General features: G+C 52.8%; 1 protein-coding gene across 1 annotated transcript; it reads left to right on the plus strand.

Moving 5' to 3' along the window:
- Positions 1-1,397: 1,397 nt before the first annotated feature.
- On the plus strand, positions 1,398-12,644 carry OPRL1 (opioid related nociceptin receptor 1; the record flags this gene model as incomplete). The annotated part of the gene is made up of 3 exons (XM_084271391.1): positions 1,398-1,624; positions 11,497-11,852; positions 12,121-12,644. 3 exons carry the CDS (start codon positions 1,398-1,400, stop codon positions 12,642-12,644), a joined length of 1,107 nt encoding a protein of 368 aa, XP_084127517.1.
- Positions 12,645-15,553: the final 2,909 nt, after the last annotated feature.

The raw sequence follows: 15,553 nt of genomic DNA on the forward strand, positions 1-15,553 counted from the left end.
TCGACCCTCCCCGTGGGTTTTTTTGCCAGTTTCTAGGTCACATACCCCCCCCCCCCCGTTCTGCTTCCCCTGCACCAGCACCGCGTTCGGCTCGCACAGCCGCGGCGGGAGGAAGCAGCTTCCCGAAGCCTCTCCAGTGCCCCGAGCCTTCCCGTCCCTTCTTCCCAGCGCCTCTGGGTGGGAGCCCACCCACCCCAGGTAAGCTGCGGGTCCCCCCCGCACCCGGGGGCTGCGGCAGGGTTTGGGTGGGGGTGGCCGGGGCTGAACCGCCCCTCCCCACGAGAGGGGGTGTGATTTGGGGGGTGGGGGTGGGAGGACGCTGCCCTTGGGCTCGCAGGTGTAGGTTCGCTTTCCGTTTGGTGCGTTTGGCTATTTATTATCCCCCCCCCCTCCCCCTTTTTTTCTTCCTCCATCCCACCCCCCCGCTTTTCTCTTACGCAGTGGGAGAAGCCAGGCAGCCAGGGCTGGCTCTGCCCAGCCGCCGTCCGTCCTCCCTCCTTCCATCCCTCCCTCTTTCTCTCTCTCTCTCTCTCTCCCCCATCCCTCCCTTTTCGTTAAAAACGTGGGCTCCGGGGTGCAGCACCCTGCGCTGACAGCATCCCTGCCTGCGAGGAGAAGCACCTTCCCTCCCTTCACACCGGCTGCCAGCGGAGCGGAGCCTCCGGCCGTGCCCGCAGCCCGGCTTTGTTCATCCCCCCCCCCGCCCCAGCCCCAGCCCCGGGGCGGCTGGATGCGGCCGCGGGCAGCGCAGCCTCGCCCGGAGCCGTGGGGCAGGGAGCCGCGCTAGAGGCGAGACCCGCCCGCAGGTAAGATGCAGGTGGTGGTGGTGATGGGGGGGTGTTTAGTCTCAACTTTAGGCTTCCCCTGCCGTTTTGCTGGGGGGGAGGAGATGGGGGGGCGTGGAGGGGGGGTTGTGCCCCAGCGACGGGACGAGCCGCCAGTCCCGGTGGGGCGGGAGGTCCGGGGTGAGGGGTGGGGGGGGGGGGAAAGCTGCGTGTGCGGGGTGTTTGGGGTGGGGGGAGGCACAAGGCTGCACCTGCCGCCCCGGCAGGGCTGGGGGAGGCAGGGGAGAGCATCCGGAGCTTGGGGAGGGATGGCGTTGTGCAGCCCTCAGGTCCCCGCGCTGCCCGTGTGGAGATATGCGGGAGTGTGGTGTGTGCTCAGGATGCGCCAGCCGCCCAGGGTTGTACCCCGTCAAAATGCTTTTGGGGAGGTCTGAAAGGCGGGGGGAGGATGGATGACGGGACTGCTCTCTCTCCCCGGCGATAAATCCTCCTTCTCCCCTAGCTTTTCTCACACACATGCTTTGCTGTGGTCCCAGGCTCCCTGACCGGTTGGCAGACCTTAAAACTGTCTCTTTGGTGCCCCAGGTCCTTGGCACAGGCTGGTGTTTCAGGATGGACCCGCTCTTCCCTGCCCATATTTTGGAAGACCCTGACCTGAGAAAGCTGCTGAACGACTCCTCCATGCTGAACCTGAGCTTCCTCCCCAGTAACTGGTTCAACAACGGCACTGGGGACAGCTTCCTACCGCTGAGCATCAAGATCACCATCGTGGTTGTCTACTCCATCGTGTGCATTGTGGGGCTGGTGGGCAACTGCTCTGTCATGTATGTGATCGTCAGGTAGGACACGCAGGCAGCACACCAGGGAGGCTCCAGGGAGGGCTGTGAGCGGGACAGACCTTCCCCCACTAAATCCCAGCTGTGGGTGAAACAGGCAGGTGCTTCCCTGGTAACTGTGATGGGTTTTGGAGGTAAAAACGTGGCATTTGGTTTATTGGTTTGGTTTTATTTATTTCTCTCCCTTCATAGGCTGTGATGAAGGTTCCCACCAGCTTTCAGCTGCCCTCTGGTGCCTCCTAAAGCTTAACCCAGAGAATGGAACAGAGTGATCAGATCTGCTCAGAAAATGGGGCTGCTTTCTTATTTATATGTTTCCCCCCAAACTGCTGGGCAGGGAGCTGGGTGTCCCTGGGGAGAGCAATCTGCTGGGCACATCCCACTGCCAGGGTGAGCCTGTTCTTTAACAGGACTTCTCCATCCTGTGCTGGGTCCAGCACCCCAGCTGTGGCTGCAGGCGCTGTTCCATCTGGGAGCGGGTCCTTTCCAAAGCTGGATGTAGTTGCAAGGGAAAGGGCCTGCTGGGAGGCTCAGCCTTGCTTTTACAGGGTGGGGGGGAAAGCCACAAACAGAGCTCCTCCAACCCTTTGGAAACTGTAGGGATAAAGAAGATGTGATGGGGAGTTGAGGGCAACTTCTCTGGCTCCTCACACTGAAGTGGGGAGAGCAGGGGGACCTTCCCAGAGCACGGAGTGTGCACTGCTCCAGCAGCCCTGTCCAGCCCCTGCACACTGCTGGCACTTGAAGTGTCCCTGTCTGTATCTGCTGTGGTTCAACCCCTCTTATTCCTGCAATCAGAAACCCCATTTGCCCCCCCAAAATTTTAAGTACCAAATAAGTTTATGCAACTGTTTGGGTGGGGATTGTGTGTCAGACACCAGCACCCCCTTTCTGATCTCTGTACCCCGAGTGTTAGGGAGGGACTTCCCATTTCATACGGTCTCAGAGCAGATTCCTGGGGCAGGTGGATGCTGCCAGCACAGAAAAGACAGGGTGAATTTGTTTTCTCAGAGCATAAAAAAATACTCAGCAGGTATTCAGACACTGATGGGATGAAGTCTCTGCTCCTGCCAGGAGCCTTGCTGCTTCCAAAACATCTTTCCTTTGAATACACCCAGCTCAGCTGGGGGAGATGCTGCAAAATGGTATCACAGGCCAGCAAACAGTGGCTAAATCTCTGCTACAAGGGCAAAGTGACACGAGTTTCATCAGGCTGCCTGTCAGTGCTCTTCCTGCTGAGGAGTTTATGGCAGGGAGAAGGGATCGTGTTAAGCCTGGAGATGGAGGGAGGAGGCTGGTGGTGCAGCAGTGCCACGTTTGGAGAGCTTATGTTTTCCTCCAGTGTAGTAGCAATCATTCCAGTGGGCATGGGTGGGTGCAAGGAGGCATGGGGAGTAGTGAGCCTCTGGGAGGGGGAAGCCCCGGTCCTGTGGTGATAGAGCTCCCTGGGAGTGCCAGGCAGCCTGTGTGCAGGGGAAGGGACAGCATTAGCACCCAGGTAAGGAGGAGAAGGCTCTGTGGAAATCTCCCTGTCTGCAAAGGTCCCATGGGATGGACAGCAGGACCCTGCTGGCCCCTGCCCAGGGCTGTGACTGGAGTATCACTGAAGGTATGGATGTCCCAAACCAGCATCCTGCTCAGGGTGGGTGTGTGCTGTGGCTGTGCAGGGCCATGCCTTTAAAATGGTGCCTTCTGTCCCTCTCCTTTTTGGCTTTGATACCTTCCAGTTGGAGGAGTGGGACCCAAGAAAAGAAAGCAGGATTTAGCACTGGAATTTCCCCTGGAACATAACTTCTTTGGTGTGTGTCCTCTGTTTTTACTGGGTTTTAACAGTAGAGAACTGAAGATGGGTGACACCCCCATCTCCCCATGGCCTTTTCCATTTCTTCCATTTCCCCTTTATCCAGAACCCCTTATGTATATGTAAAAACCCAAGAGAATTAAGATTTAATCCCTCTTTGAGGATTCATCTCTGTTTTCCCCCCCAGAACCTCAATGTTAGCCAGGAGGCACCCTTGAATGGTGTGTGCTGGGGAAGTATGGTTGAGCTAGAGCACGTGTGGAAGGAGGTGGTGGGGTCTACTGGCTGTCCCCATCAGTGTCTCTTGGGAGCTCAGAACTGGCTGAGAGTAATGCTGAGTTACACCCAGGGAAGTGAATCTACTTGGTTCACTGAGTAACTGCAACTTCTGGTTCTGAGGGATTTTTCTCTCCTTGCCCTGTCTGCTGAGGTCAGGAGCAGGTGTGGTGATAAACTGGGCTGGGTTATCTCCTGCTCTTGACCCTGGCCATGTATGCCAGAGCTCCAAAGGAGTGCCAGGGGAGGATGGTGATGACTTGTCAAGCACAGGTTTTTTCTCCCCAGACTGGAGCATTGGTGCTTCTGGGCTTTCTGCCTTAAACAGCATCTCTTTTCAGTCGCTTGAAAGCTGGTTGCTGGTAAGTTCAACGTGGGTTTTGGGACTCTTAATGATAGAAATCTCTTCCATTAATGGAAAAAAAGAGTGGCAAGCCCTCTGTGCTGCACCACTATCATCTGCAGGCACGGTGCACCCTGCCAAAGCTGTTCTACTTCTTCCCATGCCTCCATTTCACTAGGGATAACCAGACTTCAACGTGCTCCACAACCTGTAAGAAACAAGCATATTATCTTCCATGAAAAGGATGGTGTGGAGAAGGAGACAGTAATTGTTTCCTGTTTTTGAGGGAGTTGGGAAACACAGAGACTCTGATATCAGCACTCGAGGAAATTGGAGGTGTCAGGAAGGCTTGGGGTTTGTTCCTCTTGAATGAGCTCTCTGCAGCACCAAGGGGAAAGTTTCAAATCTCCCAGCATTTCACCAAAAAAAAAAATACAAATTCAAAGCCTCCTCTGGGTTTTCCCTTCTGTTGCAGACCCCAGCCGACATCTCTATTATGTTGGGAGTGATTTAACATTTGGAATGATTAATTTATAAAGGCAGTCATCATGTGACTGTCAATCCCCTTCTAATACTGAGCAGTGCTAATTGGATAAGAGTGAGAAGGGCTCTTGTCAGGAACACGATTTCCTGGACAGTAAAGGGCCTATTGTGGAAACATGCCTTGTCTGTGGCTTTGTTCTGCTTACTCATTGTGGAGTTCCTTGCCAGGGGAGATAATGCCTCCCCTCCCTCCTTCTCCTTCTGCTGTTTGCTCTCTTCTGCATACGTTGCCTTTTACTGCTTCTCAATGGATGTGAAACGAGGAGCTGAACAAGGCTGAGAGGGTTTGAGGGGAGAGTGGGGAAAACCAGGCTGCTGGGGTCTTCTTACCTGTGAACTGGGTTCTGCCAGGCTGGATGCTGGAGAGCTTTGGCTTTGGGAAGAAAAGGGGAATGCACTGTTCATGCCCTGGCCGTGGGGTTGGATGATGTGTGGAGCTGGAGGTGATGCACACAGGGTGTGACAGACACCCCACCCCACCAAGCCTCCACTGGTGTGCCAGGGAGGGGACAAGGGACAACGTGCAGCTTCTGGAGCAGCAAGTCCTCTGTTGTCCTCCATTCCATCGTGCTGCTGTGATCCTCAGCAGTGATGATCTGCAGGACTCCAGCAGTGTTGGCTCTGCCTGCCTGGATCCATCCCTTGTGGGAACACTGCCTCCTTTCTAGGGCACTTCTCTTTGCCACGACATCTCTGTCTCAAAGCCCTGGGGATGCTCAGCTCTCCCTATCAAAGAACAAGGTTTCAGGGCATTCCAAGGAGCTGTTTTGGCAGATTTGGCTTCCATTTGCTGCTTCCAGGTGAAGCTTTCAGAGGGATGTGATGAGGAGGTGCCTGTGCTGGGTGGCTGGCTGGGGATGGCTGTGCCAGCTGTTATTCTGCTGGGAAACTGCATCCATCCCTGGGAGTAGGGGTGAAGGCAGCTGGCTGTGTTGAGACAGGGAAAATGAAGTTAATTATGACATTGCAGGGATGCTGATTTCTTAATAGAAAGCTTTCTGAGGGGAAAAGCCTCGACCAGCTGCGTGTCTCAGCACTGAAGTGAAGCGAGTGGTATGGACACCGGTGGGGCCATCTGAGTCTTCTGCTCTCTCTGGATCAGCCTCTTGTAGGTTTTCCTGGAAAAAAAAAAGACAATTGTTGCAATTTGTAGACAAGGGAAACCTGTGCCAAGGGCTCTGTGCTGTGCAGAGTCGTTGGGGAAGAATGGCAGGGTGACCAGGAGGGGGGACTGCTGCAAAGGGCAGGTCTGCAGCTCCCCAGTTTCCAGACCCCCATGGAGCCCTGTAGCTCATGGAGGTTGTGCATGGCCCTTGCTAATGTAGCTCCTGTGACTCCAGTGGGTGCTGGAGGGCTCTTGGTTTCCCCTGGCTTTGGAGGGATGAGTGGAAAGGAATTACCCACGTGCAGCAGTAATTCTGTGAGGTTTAATGTGGTATTTGGTCCTCAGTGCTTTTCAGGGACTGGGCAATTCCCAGCAGTGTTTAGGACAGGAGCAGTTCAGCCAGAGGCAGATCCAGCACAGGAACAGGGATGAGAGCATCTTGCTGTAGGACAGATGCTGGTGAACACCCTCCTTGGTCCAAAGCATTGTTCATGGTGGCTGTGTACCCACCCATGAGCATCCCTGCGAGCCCCTGGGTGAGCTGCAGAGCCTTCTGCAGCAGCCACCCATCTTCTGCCTTTGGCCTGGCAGCAGCTGGGGCTGTGCAATATCTCTGTCTGTGCCTAGAGACCACCTGGAAGAGAGAGGGCACCAATGTCACCCAGGCACAGCAGTGAGACTCGAGGGGCAAGAAAATCATCTGTCCCAAAGTGTGGCTGCTCTCCCTGGCTGGCAGAAGTCTCTTTAACCCCTGCTAATCACTCTCCAGGTAATTAACAGGCTGTTACATGCTGGTGTTGCTGGCTGCTTTTGCTGTGGTGCCTGATTTCCTTGTCCTAAGTGATTTAAATGTGTCCTCCTCAAATCCTCCCCGGGGTTTTGTGGCCTGTTGAGCCATTAAGAACAAACTGGCTTGAAATGGGTGATTTCAGGGAGGGGGCACTGGAAAGGTGATCAGAGCAGCGGGGACACAGGCAGCACAGAGTGGTGTGTGGCTGGGAGGACACAGATTACGGTGGTACGTGCCAGATCAAATACCAGCTTCATACAGGCTGTGGGCTGACAGCAGGCTGGGAGTAGAGATGTCAGGGAACTGGTGCTGATCTCCACTGTCAGAGGGTGGGAACAGCTGGGTGAAAATCCTCCCCGAGCCTTTTCAGCTCTGTTTTGCTTCCCTGTGTGTGGGGAGGGCAGCGGAGGCTGTCGCTGGTGGCAGGTCGTGGGGTGGGAGTGGAGGCAGCTGCTCAAGGTGGACAGCACTGTCTGCATCCTGAGTAGCTCCAGATATGAAAACTGGGAGGCTCCAGGTGGCAGAGACCTGCTGCAGATAAGGCTTGTGGGTCCCCAGGGCTGAAGGCTTTGCTCTGCTCCCCCTGGGTGTCATTTCGGGTTGGAGGTTTGCTGCAGCCGGCTGGTCCTTAGCCCTGGGGCACTTGGAGCTGCTCCGTGTCCTGCAGCCTCCCAGGGCTGGCTGGGAAGTGGGAATGATGCTAAAACAACAGGTTTGCAGCTCACCCCGAGGTTCAGGCAGAATCTGTGCCTGTGAAAAACAAGACCTCAAAGGCTGGTTTGTGGCAGAGCTGTTTCCTACCCATCTCCTCTCCCAAAAGGTAGGTTCTCCTTGCTGAAGCACAACTCTATCCCAGGTAACGCTGCTTGAGGTCCACTGAGCAACAGGGAGGGGAAGCCAAGGGCTGAGCTGATACCCAGATGGTTTTCCTCTTAGGCTTCAGCCAGGAGAACAGAAGAGCAGAGCAAACCCATTATGTTTGTGGCAAAGGTGGAGCTGGATGGAGAGTTGAGAAGCTCCCTGTGGGAGATGCTCCATTAGGAAAATACCTCTGTGACCAAGTGCAAGAAAGTGGCTCAGCAGGGAGCTAACGTCCCCCATGGAGCCCACTGGCTTATCAGCACCAGGGTGATGCTGTGGGGGGCAGAGGGGGGGGGGCTTAGGTGCCTCTTAAAGCCTGAGAGTTTAATTTGTCTCTTTTTTTTGTGCAGATTAAGAAAGAGAACACTCTCAGTTCCCAGAGGAAAAGAGGTTAATCCACAGAGAAGTGATTAATTGATTCTTGTTTGTACTGAACATTCTGGAAATGTTTGGGAACATTGGTTGGTAGGGATAATGGCTGTTGGCTCTCAGCATGCAGACAAAGTGGAGCTAGAAGTGATTAATTAGGTGCAAATTAATTTCCCTGTCTTTCAAGAGCACGAAATGAGCCTTAAAGTCCACTTGAAGGTGTAAGTGGTAGGGCAGCCACCCCAGCATGTCCCTGGTTGGAGAGAGCGAGGGAAGGCAGCTTTGCTGTCACCTTGGTGACAGTGGGGAAGGGGACAGCAGAGAGGCATCCCTGAGATGGGGAGAGCAGATTTGGCAGGTCCAGGCTCAGCGAGTCCACCTGGACTCTGAATTCTTGCTGAGAAGTGTCTTGGAGGAGAGGGACCAGTAAGGTCCCCTGGGTGGAGGGATGCAAGAGGCTTGCAAGCAGCACACCCCAAGCTCGGGGTTAGCTGAGATGCCCCAAAACTCCTCACTCTGCTGAGGCACAGAAGTGTGTGTGGAGGCAGCGTTGTCCTCTGTGGATGCTGGGTGGGTGGTAGGGGTGAGTGGATTGCTGCTGGGTTCTCCCACTGGTATAGAGAAACACTTTTCCTGTTCCACAGTGGTGAAGTTTCCCATCATGGTTCAAAAATGCAGCTGTTACAACCTCAGTAAGAGCAGTCAGGGTTAGAGGCATGTGGATGAGTTGCTTCCAAGTCCACGTCTCCTGTAAGGATGGACTGGAACGAGCTTGACCTTTGGGAAGCTCATGTGACCCCAGCCAGGTCTGTGGCATACAGAGGAAGAAAACAGCTCTCAGGAGACCTTTGCTAGCACAGTCTGAGGTGACTGAGTAATTTCCTGGAGCCTAACCTCACAACACTTATTTTTATGTGGGCTGATGAGCAACAGGGATTTAATTTCTTCATTTTAATTACACACACCCCTTGATGATGTAGAAGGGAAAAGTGCCTGAATCCATTCCCAGACCCATCTCCTGCTACCTGATGGATGGCTTCATTTATGCCAACTGCAAGAACTCAAACAAAACAGCAAACCCACCCACCTGAGATGCTGCTGCTGCTGCTCTGGTGTCTGCAGCACCGAGTCCATCTGTAGCTGTGTGATTCTGCTTAGGAGCTCCCAGAGCTCTAAAGCCCTGGCAGCTGCCTGGCTCTGTGGGATTTGCAAGGTGTTCTCCTTGTTTGTCCCTTTGTGGGGGTCAAGGGGATGGGGTCAGTCTTTTTTAGTGGTGCCCAGGGACAGGACAAGAGGTGATGGGCACAAACTGTAATAGAGGAAGCTCAACCTAAGAATGAGGAGGAATGTCTTTCCTGGAAAGTTGGCAGAGCCCTGGGAAGGACTGCCTGGAGAGGGGAGTCTCCATCTCTGGAGACATTCAAAACTCACCTGGACACTGTCCTGTGCAGCCTGCTTGAGGTCCCTTCCAACCCCAACCATCCTGTGATCCTGTAATAGGGAAGACACTGGTATCTGCCAAGGGCATCCTGGGCTGTGTCAGGACAGTGTGAGCAGCAGCAGAGGCCAAGGGCATCCTGGGCTGTGTCAGGACAGTGAGACCAGCAGCAGAGGCCAAGGGCATCCTGGGCTGTGTCAGGACAGTGTGAGCAGCAGCAGGGCAGGACAGTTCCGTTGTGCTCAGCTCTGGTGAGGCTGCACCTCCAGTGCTGTGTCCAGCTCTGGGCCCCTCACTACAGGAAGGACGTTGAGATGCTGGAGCACGTCCAGAGGAGAGAGAGGGAGCTGGGGAAGGGGCTGGAGCACGAGTCCTGTGAGGAGCAGCTGAGGGAACTGGGGCTTTGTAGTCTTGAGAGAAGGAGGCTGAGGGGAGACCTCATCGCTCTCTACAGCTCCCTGCGAGGCGGCTGCAGAGGTGTCGGGGTCGGTCTCTTCTCTGGGGTGACCAGTGACAGGAGGAGAGGGAATGGCTTGAAATTGCCCCAGGGGAGATGCAGGTTGGAGATCAGGAAGAGTTTCTGTACTGGAAGGGCTGTCAGGCACTGGGACAGGCTGCCCAGGGGGGTGGTGGAGTCCCCATCCCTGGAGGGGTTTAGAAGGCGTGTGGATGAAGTGCTTGGGGACATGGTCTGGAGGTGGGCTGGGCAGGGGGAGGCTGTGGTGGGACTCGATCTAAAGGGTCTCTTCCAACCCAGGAGACTCTATAATTTTTCCTGAGCTGCTTTTTCTTATAGAAGTTTATCTGATCTGCATTTCTAAGAACCCCCTGTCTTTCTTACTGCTGTAATTTCTGGGCCAGGAGGAGCCTGGTTCAGGTTTACATGGAGACCTCAAATACTTCCATCGGTCTTCACCTGCTCCAGAAGCTTCCCTTGGCTTTCAAGGTCACATGTAGAATTGTTTGTTCTTCCTTTCTGAAGCCACTGTCTAACATCTGACTTCCAATACAGAGCTCCAAGAGGGGTTACAAAAACTGGCTTCCTATTCTGGATGGTGGATTCCCTGGCTGCTGTTACTGTGAACCTGGCTACGTCACCCTGTGTCACCAGCTCAGAGTGTGGCAATGATAATGTCCTTCCAAGCATTCAAATGATCCATCAAGAGCTGAAGCTCATTTGTTGGGGGTGGGGACACACACACATGGTGTTTGCAGTGCTGGGGAGTGCAGTTGTGGGTTTGCTGTTCTGAATCATTTTGACAAAAAGAGATTTTTAGGTCCATTTGGTCCCCATCATTTCCCAGCACACATCAAACTGTGAGCAGTGCAGTAGTTTATGGGTTTAAGTGTTACCCTCAGATGAACCAGATGTTACCCTCTGTTAATACCACACATCATTGCCTGTCATTTCTGGCAACATTCCTGCAAAGGCCATTAGTACAGTAAAGGGTAAATGAGCTGTACTTTTAAAATTATACCTACCTGAGAACTCATTTTGTCTAGGAGAGGAGCATCCTAGAGCTGAAGTCTTCATGTCAGTCCCAGAGTTGCTGTCAAGGTTCCATTTCTCTCCTTGGGCAGGTGGTCACACCTTTCTTCACATCACTTCCCCTGTGTAAACCAGAGATGGTTCCCATTAGCACCAGGTGAACCTTCTTTTGGGGTAGGCAGTTCGTGCACTAAAGGTAATAAATGACAGAACCCCTTTGAAGTAGAGTCAACTCATGACTTTACCTGCAAACTGTCCCCCCCTCTCCTCTTTTTATTTTCTAGAACTAGTGACTGTGATGTTTTGCTTCCTGGCACAAGCCTCATTATTCACCAGTTTGCAGCTGCCACTGGCCATCTTGCCCATTCTGATTTGATAGCTCCTCTTAGCCATGGTCTTTGGCTATGAGCCCATATAAAATGGCTAATCAACTTCCCCCTGGGCCATATGATGCCTTTCAAATCAGCTTAGTGGGTAAAGCTCTCACCAATATTTATAATAATGAGGCCACGTGTGATGGAATCCTAGACCAGCCTTACTGAGGTCATTGTTCATAAAGCACGGTCTGAGTTGACAGCCTCAGGCTTTCGTGGTCCCCACTCACAGGCTTTGGGAACAGGCTTCTTGTGCTCATGAAGCTGATGGTGAGGGCACCGTTTGTATTGCTGTGGGAGCTGGCTTGAGCTGTGTGTTGATAAGCATGATGGAGGTAGAAAGTAAAGGGTAGCGTTCAATCTCTTGTTAACAAGAGAAATACATCCTCTCCTTTCTAAAGGGGCAGAATGCTCTTTGGTAGACTTCAGTGTCTTACACATCATGGTCAGGTGGAGCTCTAATCATTGCTCATTCCTCCATTTCAGATTCACCAAGATGAAGACAGCGACCAACATTTACATCTTTAACCTGGCCCTGGCTGATACCTTGTGTCTGATGACCTTACCCTTCCAAGGTACAGACACCTTCTTGGGTTTCTGGCCATTTGGCAATGTCCTCTGCAAGATTGCCATCTCTATAGACTATTACAACATGTTCACAAGCACCTTCACCCTGACCATGATGAGCGTGGACCGCTACATTGCCATCTGCCACCCCATCAAAGCACTGGACATCCGCACTCCCCACAAGGCCAAAGTGGTGAATGTCTGCATCTGGGCACTGGCCTCAGTCTTTGGCATCCCAGCGATGGTGATGGGATCTGCAGAGAATGAAAACAACGGTCAGTAAACATGCACCCATGGGGTGGGAGGTGTTGGTGGCCAGGAGAGCCCGTGGGCTTGGGGAACCACTGGAGAGGGGTACCAGTCTCAGCAGTGTGGCGAGCTCTCTGCTGTAAAGCTGTTTGAACTCTTTCCTCTTGCATCTCTGTGCCACTGCTACTGCTTCTCCAGTATTAATCATGACTAAACAAATCTGAGCATGCTGATGCCTTTCTTCTGGGCCTGGGTTCGCTGATCTTCCTTTCCTTTCTACCTTTGCACTTGCAGAAATCGATTGCCTGATTAAACTCCCTTCACCTGTGGATTACTGGGATCCAGTCTTTGGCATCTGTGTCTTCCTCTTCTCCTTTATGATCCCTGTGCTGATCATCACCATTTGCTACAGTCTCATGATCAGGAGGCTCAAGAACGTCCGTGTCCTCTCGGGCTCCAAGGAGAAGGATCGCAACCTGAGGCGCATCACCCGAATGGTGCTGGTGGTGGTGGCTGTCTTCATCATTTGCTGGACTCCCATCCAGATTTTCGTGCTGGTCCAGTGCTTGGGTGCCAAGGCAGAGAGCGAGCTTGAGCTGGCCATCTCCTGCTTCTGCACCGCGCTGGGGTACGCCAACAGCAGCCTGAACCCCGTGCTCTACGCCTTCTTAGATGAGAACTTCAAGGCGTGCTTCAAGAAGTTCTGCTTCCCCACTGCCTTCAGAACCGAGCTCCAGATGTCCAACAGGATGTGCAGCATTGCCAAGGATGTGGCCTATGCCTGCAAGAACTCGGAGGGGACTAACAATCCGGCCTGACTAGGCATGGAAATTCCCATGGTGGCTGTCGCCCAGCAGAGTCCAACCACCCCCACGTCAGAGCTAACTCAGATAACAGCTCTTTAGCAGGACCTCAGAACTCAGAGGTGAGGAAACATTTCTTTGGGGGGTTGGGAAAACCGGATCCTGCAAGAGAACATGCAGAAAAAGGGAGCCCATTCCATGCCTTTCCCATTCCAGTGCACCCTGCGCTAGGGAGCGCCCTTGGAATCAGCCCTTGGATTCCTGCAAAACCCTTAGGGGTTTGGAACATTACTGATGATTCAGGAATTAAGGCTTTAAAACAGGCATTGCTCCTGGGACTTCAACTTCTGCTGCTGGGAGACAGACAACATGTGAGATACTCTAATTCTTTCCTCCTCCCCGAGCTGTGCCAGGCACTGGCAGCTCCTGTGGCTCGCCTGGAGCTCGGCTGCAGGTTTTATTCCTGCAGCATTGCTCTGAAATGAGACTTTGCTCAAGCCAAAGTGGGCTGCAGCCTTTGGACAACAAAAAACCAAAACCCGAGATCATCTCCAGGATGACTCATCACGAAAGGCAGGATGTGGGGAGGGAGAGGAGGGAGCTGATGGACAGGTGCAATTCCAACTGCCCCACGGCTGGGAGCCTGGGGAGGACAATGTCAGCTCCAGCAGACTGGGTCTGTGGTAAAACCCTTGGGAGGGGAGCAGGGTGGTGAGAAGGGGCTGTCAAAACCACTGGCTGTAGCTCAGAAGAGGAGGAAGAGAAGGAGGATGGAATGAACACAAATCCTTGTTTACATGCTGCTATTGCTTTTTAAATTATTATTATTTAAGCCTGTATTAATTACACTGTAGTAATGGACAGAATGTGTCTGTATATACACCTCTCTGTAGTGCCAGAGGTACAGCTATACCACAGGACTTCATCTTGCCAAGCATGCCTTGGGGATCTCCGTGAGAGGAGGAAGGAATGAAGTGGCCTCTGGGTGTTTATGGATGGGGAAAGGCCATTTTGGAGCAGTCAGAGGCATGGCTCCTCCAGAAGACGTGGACCTGTCTGGTAGGAGGGGCAACCTAAACCAGCCTCTCCTGCTTCCCACAAGATAAGGGGCACACAAACCCTACAGAAGGGAGTTGGGGTTTTGTTTTTAATGAAACAGGAACCTCGATGGTGGGAGCGCTTGGGCAATGCTGCTGAGGTCCCACCCCTCCTGCCAGCCCCAGATTGATTTCCCTCTCCCATTAGGCCAGAACTTTGTGCTAAATGAAATGCCCTGTCATTTCATTCGGTGATGAAAGCGTTCCTGAAGAGTTCAACCACCAAATGCCCTCCCTGCTGGCAGGGCAGCAGACTTGTGTTCTCCCTCCAGCACAACATCCTGGTGGCACCTGGGCAGTGGTGGCCACTGGTGCTTGATGGGGAAGCAAAGCATTGACCTCCATTTGGAGATGGGAGGTCAGCTCCAACCTGGACTGTACAGATTTCATGTCAATATATTTCTCGTGCTCTGGTCTATGAGATTCTGTATTTTTAATGTATTGATTTGCCAATATTTTAATGCTGTCATGTTCTTTATATATGCTGTACAAAAGAATCCAGTATTATATTTCTATATAGAGTGTCTCCCTTATGGTTGGGCTTAAAATATAGATGCAATTCCAGTGTTCCATGTATAAGACCCAGATCCCTTGTGAACTGCTCAGGCTGGGAGGAGTTTTGTGCTGAGTAGCATTTGATGGGGAATCTGGAGGGGGGATACCAGGGCAAACCTGGCAATTAATGCTTCCCCTGAATAATGCAGAGGGAGGAGGAAATCTGGGCACTTGAAGCACTTTGAGGTGGATGTTTATCCCTGAGCACTCACTAGGAGATCTCATGTGACCCCCAAGCATGCTGGGAAGAACTCCCTGAGAGCTGCTCTGCTGGGGAGCTGCATCCATCCCCTTTGGGGAGGGGAGAGGGGAGAGTCTGGTGAGCTGTTGTATTTGTGAATACAATCACAGTGTCGGTCAGTGAGCAACCTGGAGTCTTCTCAGCCTGTCAGCTGTTGTACAGTCTGATGGGGTGCTGGGCACAGTCGTGCATGAAGCTGAGAACCGAGGGCCAGGCTTTTCCTGCAGTGCCATTAGGGAGCAGGAGAGCCTTTGTGAAGTGGCTGGCTAAGGAACAGCCACGCTCCCTTTGTGGTTCTTGCTGGGGTTTTTAAATAGATTTATGTCCTCTGAAGAAAAAGAAAAATACACTGGTGTTTGGCTTTTTTTTTCCTTTAATGAGGATTTTGTTATAATGACTTTGCTGCAAGGACCTCACGTAACCAAGTACTCGATCACTGTATGTTTACTAAGCTTCTGGGTAATTCTGTGGCCCTCGCAGTGAGTGTGTCAGGCATTCTGTTCAATGCTCAGTGGAGTCTGTTTATGAGAAGAGAAAACAAAATCCTGAAAGCAAAAGCTTTATTGTACCGTGCCTCTGGAGTTAAAGGCTTGCGATGGGCTGGGGCGCAGGCTCTTTAATTCTCTCCTGAAATGGTTGTGTTGGTATGATTTTACTATTACCACAGTGTAAACGACAACTTCCTAGGTGGCTACTTGTGTGCTTTAATAAAGGACAATAAACCCCAGCCCTGGGCTCTGAATGACGTGGAGTCTGAAAGGCTTTGCATCCTTAGCTGCGCGCTTCAACCCTGACGCTGCTGGCATCTCTGGGCAAAACCACCTGAGCATCCTCTCCCTTCTCCTTTTACTGAGGGCAATGGGAACTTTTTTTACCCAGGCAACTTTGTCTGCAGGCATCTCTGACTGCAGGCAACCTGGCAGGAGATGTGAAAAACGCTAGGAAAATCAGCACCCTGCCAGCATCCCCAGCTACTCCTGTCTGGGAGCAGGCAGCTCTCCGTGCTGGCAGCTGCCTGCTGGTGGAGATGA

Source organism: Gallinula chloropus, assembly GCF_964237585.1.
Source record: "Gallinula chloropus genome assembly, chromosome: 16".
Classification (NCBI taxonomy): domain Eukaryota; kingdom Metazoa; phylum Chordata; class Aves; order Gruiformes; family Rallidae; genus Gallinula; species Gallinula chloropus.